At 40.2% G+C, this 8,556-nt stretch overlaps 1 protein-coding gene across 2 annotated transcripts in view; it reads left to right on the top strand.

The window, feature by feature from the left end:
• The window catches only part of ccdc88c (coiled-coil domain containing 88C), a 92,092-nt gene that overhangs the window by 54,881 nt on the left and 28,655 nt on the right, over positions 1–8,556 (top strand). For both annotated transcript variants that reach the window (XM_050062388.1, XM_050062389.1), the window contains exons 22-26: positions 4,504–4,647; positions 4,995–5,181; positions 5,326–5,471; positions 6,090–6,179; positions 6,304–6,608. In XM_050062388.1, the coding sequence (XP_049918345.1) occupies positions 4,504–4,647; positions 4,995–5,181; positions 5,326–5,471; positions 6,090–6,179; positions 6,304–6,608 (872 nt within the window). The remainder of the gene's footprint in view (positions 1–4,503; positions 4,648–4,994; positions 5,182–5,325; positions 5,472–6,089; positions 6,180–6,303; positions 6,609–8,556) is intronic.

Raw genomic sequence — 8,556 nt, 5'->3', positions numbered from 1 at the left:
TGAGCAGTATGGAGGTACTCTGTGGATTCAATTTTGTGTTCTTGGATGTTAGTCTGGGGCGCCGTCTACCATTAGGTATGCTAGCCGCTCCACCCGCCGATCTCCGCAAGGGATGTGAGGACTCTAAAACTTCACCAGGGCCTCCGTCGGCATATGGGTGAGTAGATAATGGCTGAATTTTCATTTTTGGGTGCACTATCCCTTTAAGCTTCTCTAATGTGATGTAGTGAATTAGAATAAGTGGGTGGGGTTTAGTTACAAGAGGGATTTAAATCAAATCCTTAAAATTGGATTGGATTGTAAAAAAGGGGCTTCGTGAATACGCTGAGCAAATTAGAGCACAATATACAGAGCTGTAGAAAGATATGAAGCTGTAGCACTGTTCTTCTCCCCCTTCTGCAGTGTTAGATCAGGACAAGGAGGATAAAGGTTAACTGATTAAATTAGACGTGCACCATATTCTTTGGAAATGTAAACCAAGTTTTTGCCAGCTGAAATCTAAACACACACTTCCTGCTGTGATATAAAAGGGTTGAGCTGATGAGTATCTGGGTGTCCCTAAATCTTCCTTGTCACGCCTGCAGCTTGTCCAGAATGCTGCTGCAAGACTGATAACTGGCACAAGGAAAAGAGACAGCATAACACCTGTGCTGGCATCCCTGCACTGGTTACCAGTCAATTACAGGATTGAATTTAAGGTTTTATTGTTTGTTTTTAAAGCTGTAAATGGCCTAGCTCCCCAATATATTTCTGAGCTCTTATGTCCCCTTTTAAATTCCAGAGCACTCAGATCCTCAAACCAGCAGCTTCTGGCTATGCCTCGATCGAGGCTAAAGGGCAAAGGGGATCGTGCATTCGCGGTGGCTGCACCCAAACTGTGGAACAGTCTACCTCTCTCCATTAAGGATTCCCCATCTGTGGACACTTTTAAGGCTAGACTTAAGACCCACTTTTACTCTAAAGCTTTTGAGCGCTCCTGAACTCTTATCCCCCTTTTTTTTTTTTTTTTTTTTTTTTTTTTAGTCTTTTGTATTTCCACTCTCCAATTTGTTCCTCTACTTTTGGACTTGTGTACATGGGACTATACATTACATTGCTACGTATCTTGATCTCTGCACTTTGTTATTTTGTGAATTTACCTTTACTGTACAGCACTTTGGTCAACCTAGGTTGTTTTTAAATGTGCTTTATAAATAAATTTGATTTGATTTGATTTGAGTCTTCAGAAATAATTTTACATTTGACAGGAAGAGGAAAGAGAGGGGTTTTGAGATAAAACATGCTCCAAAATGTTTTTTTTAACACATATTTAGCATGCAACAGGAGATAAATGAACAACTGATGAGGAAATAGAGCTTGCAAAATATTTTTGTTTGACTGTCTTTAAAGATGATGCTGTGACACTAGTTAAACATGTTTAAAAAAGAAGGAGGTATATAAGCTTGCAGAAAAATGTAAAGTACATTAACCAGTATGTACCATTGTTTCTTAGTAGTTCCAAACAACATAGCCTGAAGATGGTTGAGTAGATTTGAATCTATATTTAGGTCATAACTAAAGTTGGCTGTGTTGTAGCTACACTATGATTCTAATTACAGACACAAGTAACAAAAATGCATTGCAATGTCATACTGCACAGTAGAACTTTACTTGAACTCTATATACAGTATGTAAACAGATGCATAGAGTCACATGAATCGTACATATGGACACACACATCCAGTGTTCTCAGTCAAGCTTAGTTTGTTGATTATTGGCCGCCTGTGCATATTGTGTTTTACCACCACCAGTGGCTGTAGGTCATAGTATTATTGATCAGTGACAGAGACATCAACCAACACATTGTGACTATGAATAAACACAGCTCAACCCTCCTCATGTCCTACATTTGCTCTAGTTGTTAGTTCCATTTTGCTCCAAGGTTTTTTTTTTTCCCCTTTCTTTTTCTGCACAATCATCTGTAACCCAATTGGGGGTTTTTTGGCCTTGATTAACGTTCCTGAGTCCTTTAATATTGCGTATCTTAAACACCAGATCAGATCCCTAACTTGCCCGAAATTTCTTAAGCTACATGATTCAAATACCAGAGGTGTGGACTCAGGTCACATGACTTGAAGTAGAGTCAGACTCTAATCACAGCTTTGTGGACTTAAGGGTGCTTTCACACCTGTAGTTTTGTTCATATGGTCTGCACCAGAGAAAAAATGATACACTGTTGCATTGTAGTTTTGGTTCGGTTCCCATTCACATGGAGTAAACATGATGTTCTACTGGCTCGTAGGTAACTTGTTGATTGGATAGTTTTGGTGTTTGTCATCCTGCGTCATCAGTGCATCATCAGGACCCATGTGGGGAAACCAGATTCTGGTGACTGACAGAAGTTTCTGCAGGAGCACTGTAATGCTTCTGAAGTGTTTATATTTATGGTCTTTGGTTTCACAAAGAGCTCATAGAGAAATAACTGATTGTAAGCATTATTAGTAGGCTAATATTAGACTGCAAATCAATGGCATGTTATGAATAATGACTAACAGAGACGGGATAAAAAGAAGACGTCTTGTACAGTAATGATGCGGGGCTTAATACTGTGGGATCACTGTCACACAATTTTTAAATAAACTCAATAAACAGACAAAGTACAGAGTCAGAGACAATGATGGCATCCTTTACAGCTTTTTAATGAGGGAAAATAGCCTCACTGACATGCATATGTGTTACCATGGTTGCGTCGCGCATTAGCATAAATAGGTTATGGGATATACCTGGCCTTTATCAGGATCAATTATTTGATCGCGGACAGATTTCACATTAAGCAGATGGATTTATCATTGGTGTAGCTGTTGGAACCATGCTAAAATCACATATCTGCTGTCATAAAATCCTGTGATTGGTTCGTTTTCTCTCACACCACAAACAAACCGCACCAGAGTCCATTTGGAAGTTAACCAAGACCCACCTTTTTGAGTGGTCTTGGTTCGGTTGTTTGGTCTGCACCAGGGTTTGACTGACAGCTTTCACACCAGCCCAAACAAACCGTATTGAGTGTGCAAATGGACCTGAGTTTGTTTTAGCCAAACCAAACAGGTTAATAGTGAAAGCACCCTTAAACTCAATTTGAGAAAATCAAAGAAGACTTGTAACCTATCTTGGATTTCAACACCAGTGAGATGTGACTTCACTTGGACTTGAGCCTTTTGTCATTAAAATACTTGATACCTTCCCCCAAGCCCAAAGATTTAAATGTGTGTTATTTAATAAGTGTACCACAAATTAATTCATTTCCCTTCATTTTGTGAATCAAATAATGTTAACACTATTCTTTCCCAACAAGTCCACAATTAATTCCACAGATGATCCACTTTGTTTGAACCACAGCATCCAATCAAGATGCAGGAGAGAACCATGAAGAACTGATGGTGGAACTACTTGGGAAAAAATGATACCAATGATAATTTTGTAATTTTGCATACAAAAACTACATGATGATCGACAAAAAAAAAAGAATTACAGTATTCAAGACATGTGGGGCGAAAATTACAGATGGAAATGCAAAAACTTCCAACCTTTGACGTATAAAGTTACACATAGGATGGGAAGTCAAGGCGAATATTAACGTAGTTAGGGAGCTAATGCTTAACTAACATTAGCAGCTAATGGCTAAGTAATTTAAAAAAAAAAAAAAACATTGTTCAAACACATGAATACAAATTTTAAAGAACATCAAAGTTGTATTTGAATTTCATATATTATTACTCTGTTGTTAAAATGGTATAACATTTGATGAAGAGCGTATTATGACTGGTTAAGGACTCAATACTCAACTCGTATTTTCTGCAATACTAATCCATTACAGTATGCTGGATTAGCCCTGATATTGATACTTAGGATCAGCTCGGGACATCTCCACATCAAACAGTATGGAACAAGTACAGAAGTCAGAGCTTTTACTCAGAATGAACCTTCCATTTTAATTTTGTTAACCATCTAGATGTGTTTGTAGATATCTATTTGCTGTTACACTTCCTTGACTACACTATGCGTTAACATGAGTCGACTCTGAACTTGTTTACTCCCCAAGGCCCCACAATGGAAACATGACTGCCAATGTTTAACCAGTCACAGAAATGGAAACTCTGTGTTTTTTAGTCTGGTGATCTCCTCAGGCTGACTCAGTCTTGGTTGGCACGTCCTCAGTAACTGATCTTTAACCATCATCCTCATACTGCCAGCCTGACTCATGTGTTACATCACAGTTTAGGGAATTCATCTGATGTTCTTATTCCAAGAAACATAATATTTATGCATCCCTGCTCACCTTTTCATACTTTTATTCTGTATTTGTATTAAAGCAAAACTGTAGGCACCATACTCTGCTACATGGCATCAAATGTGTGTGTAAACAGTGTAAATAAACATGACCATGAAGCTCGCTCAAGTTGTAATTACAGACACTATCAAGTAGTAGTAGTAACCCCTTGGCTATGTTTGTCTGTCTGTCTGCAGGTATTGTAATTTGCTGCAGCAGAAGGAGAAATGGGAGGAGCAGGAGGGGCATGGTCGAAAAGAGAAGGAGCAACTAAACCAGGAGATCCAGAAGAATCGGCTACTACAGCAAGAGAATCTACAGCTGAAAACAGAAGTGGACAGGTACTGTATCTGTACTCACAGTCACACCGTCAGACATTGACAAAAAGTTTGTGGTAGATAGTTTTGCTCTGGAAAAATGATAAACTGACGTCCCAGAGAGACATGGCAGATGGCATGTTAGACAGATATCATCCAGTCTGATGTCTGTGTTACTGCTTGTTAGAACAGGTATGACAAAAGAATATTATTTCCGTATCTGGTAAACTTTGGAATGGTTAAGAAGGTCAGGGGCAGAACCTGGAGGCACAGTCAGCTCCAGATTTTAAAATTACCTGAGTTGATGACTTGACTTTCCTCACGTCGGTGCTTTCTCTATCCTGTCTTACCTCTTCTGTCTCCCCCTTTAGATTAACAGAGAACCAATCACAGCAGTCAGAGCAGAGTGAGGGGCTGCAGCAGCGCTTGAATGAACTCAAGAGCTCATTAAGCACGGCCCAGTTGGAACAGAGCCGATGGATGGCACGATATGATTCGCTAATGGAGCAACACCAGGGCCTGGATCTAACTATGACCAAACTAGACAACCACTGCGAGGTAAACCGGGCCTTTTGTTTTACCATGAGGTAGTGTTTGACTTTAAAACTCTTCAACTTTCCTTATCTAACACAAGTCTTGCTCACCTTTTCTTTGTTCCTTTCCTGAACTTACTCATGCGTGTGTGCGCATGTGTGTGTTTAGCTGTTGAGTCGACTGAAAGGGAACCTGGAAGAGGAGAACCACCACCTCCTGAGTCAGATCAACCTGCTGAGTCAGCAGAACCACACACTGCTAGAGAGGAGCATGGAGAGCAAAGAGTTGTATCACCAGGAGCAGAAACTCTACATGTAACTGCACACAACACCTGCAACACAGACAACAAACTGTACATCATATAACACCAGGATTTATGTAGTGTACAAGATTATTGAGTAGGGATGAACTGATTGTAATAGCTGCGGAAAATCTGCAGGCGCAGATTCTGTATGGGCTTTATTATCAGAGAAATAAAAGGGTGCATCCTCTGACGTGTTGATGGTGAATTTACTGCGTCCTTTCCACACAAAGGTGTTCCGGAGAAGAACTCTGTTTGTCCCAGACACGTTTTCTATTGTCTGCGCGACGACGGGATGCCATTAGTCTCAAGCCCTACTTTTTAAGCCTGCGTAAAATTGACGTAAGACAATAGGAAAACATCGGCCACTGCCATCTGTGAATGTCATCTTATTTGCCGTAAGGCCAGTGGCAGTCAACAAGGACAATATCGGCTAATACTAAACTGAACTGAACTGAACCTGAAGAGTAACAGAAACTGTACGTGTAACTATAGAGCAGACACCACCATTATATCCTTATCCAGATCTGCTTCTAAAAAATGACACATATACTGATATGTTAAACTCTGATGATAAGTAACTTCCAATGTGTTTCTGTGTTTCTTTCCGTCTTTGTCTTTCCTCATCTAGTGATAAGCTGAATGCTCTTCGTCGTCAGAAAGAGAAACTAGAGGAGAAGATCATGGACCAGTACAAGTTCTACGACCCCACACCGAAAAAGTAATCTTTTTATCAACGCATATCGTTTTCTTTTTACAGAAAATATGGAATAACTGTGTGTAGTGCTGCAATGGTTTACAGTATCAGCCCCATATAACTGGTTGCTATCATGGTGTCCCGTCAGGAGGAGTCAGTGGTCTGGAGCCAAAGCTTTAGCCAAACTGATCAAACCCCGAAAGGAGAGCAGCAGGGAAAGAGGAGCGGACCGAGACAAGGAAGGAGCCAAAGACAGGGAACGAGCAAAGAGTGCCCCAGACATCCCACTGCCTTCCCCACCTCCCCTCCTCCCCCCTGAAACCCCACCACTGCTTCCCCAGCGCACAGGAAGTGACACACAGGATAGTGGCCTTAGTCACAGTAACCATAACAACCACACCACCAGCACCAGCCTGGGACCCCAGAGTCCAGCCCTGACGCCCATCAGCCGAGGTAAACACACTGTTACACACATCTAAAAATAACGAAACCCCTCTTTATACAGCATTAATTACCAGGAGCGTCTGCTGATGAGTCATATTCATCTCAGGATGCTGAGAATTTCACACGTTGACAAGTTTGCTTCACTTGTATTTGACATAGGAGGAGGAATTAATGTCTATATTATCCTGTTTATGGAATATGATAGAGAGGGAAACTGTATCAAGTCATTTTTTGCTAATATTTTGGTTCCAAAACCACAAAGCTGATGGAACATGGGGACTTCTGATCATGCGCACTGCCCTATCCACTCTTATAGAGGGCGCTGTTGACCACCACATAACTGACTTAATGCCTCAGTTTCTCACATCTAATAACCTCCACTGCATCTGTTCTCCACTGTTTCCATATTAACAAGGCTCTGCTCCTGCACATGAAATACTGATAGTACATTGAAGTATTAGTGAATGATTTAAAGTAGGTTTCTACTGCATGCGGATTGTGCGCAATCTACGGTTATATTTTACACTTTGAGGTGTTTTCTGATACTTTTTAAATGACACATTTTTCAAATCTCATTTTATAAAATCCAACTCAAAAAAGAGAGACAAAATTAAAAGTTAAACTCAGTCAGTTTAGGACAGTTTTAATTGTGTGACAGTAAGTTTAAATCAGTATGTTGACTGCTTTTTCAAACCAAATCCTACTTAAATATTTAGCTGTCTTCTCTTAATGTTCATCAGCTACTTTTTGAAATCCACTTGAACCAGTCTTAATATTGTCATAAATTAGATCCGCACAGCACTTATTTAAAAAAAATATGCTAGGCAGGATATTCCGAAAAAACAGCGTATAGACTCATACAGAAGTAATACCTCGCAATCTTCACTCATAACCAGACCTAGATGGAATCCACAGATTTTTTAGTTGTTTTCAACGGTGATCCAAAATGAAATGAAAATCAACAAAATGTGGGACACATGGTCATTAAAATAGAAGGTTCAATATGGAGAGAGAACAATAATTAATTTAATCTGTTAACAGTAAATCTTATTTTTGACATTTCTTGTCACTGCACCACTAACTTTAATTTGAATGCTAACTGAACACTAGGGTTGGGTACCGAAACTCGGTACTTTTTGTACTTGGTACCGATTCACGTCGGTACTACCGAGTACCGATTCACTTAAAATGAAACGGTGCCAAATTTCGGTATCTGAGGTGGAGGCGGAGCGAGAGCGCATGACTCGCACCTCAGACTCAGCAACAATGGTGACAAAAACAATGTGCAGACAAAAGTTAACGTGCAGCACTGTTCCTAAATGTTCTCAGTAAAATGTTGAAACTGAGAAGTTTAGACTATGGGCCCGAACGACACATAGTGCGTCCAAATTCACACCAGTTCTTCTCTGTGGATTTTCTCCGCGACCGTGTGTCCTAGCGAGAAGCCACGCATATCAGCGGAAACAGCAGAATTGTAGCTTCCTGACAAGGCCACTTGTCGGTAATCCAATGTTTTCACAGCGAAAAAAATTGATAAAATTACAATAAAATTATGTATAACAGAGCTTTCATACAGCTTTGCACACACATTACTCTTGGATGGATTACTCGCGAACGCAGGCACGCACAGAAATGCCACGCATATCACATGAAAGCGCAGGACCACACAAATCATTGTGCTGTCATCCCATCACGCTATAAATACAGATCAATTGTCTACAAAATAAAAACCTGACGAATTTCTTTACAACCCATTTTACAGATGTTGTTATCAGTCACTTCATATAGTGAGGAATATCGTATCTTACCACGTTTTAGGCTTGCGTGTGTTTCTCCCTGTCTATCCACATTTGTAGTCCGGCTTTCAAGATGCAAATATCTCCATATTGTCCAGTTGACACTCCATCAAACTTTGTATGACAAGACCAGCCACTTCACCTTTGCGCACCCAGACAAC

This window comes from Epinephelus moara, chromosome 14 (genome assembly GCF_006386435.1).
Source record: "Epinephelus moara isolate mb chromosome 14, YSFRI_EMoa_1.0, whole genome shotgun sequence".
Classification (NCBI taxonomy): domain Eukaryota; kingdom Metazoa; phylum Chordata; class Actinopteri; order Perciformes; family Serranidae; genus Epinephelus; species Epinephelus moara.
Note: the sequence above shows the minus strand (reverse complement) of the source record. Positions and strands in the feature narration are given on the sequence as shown.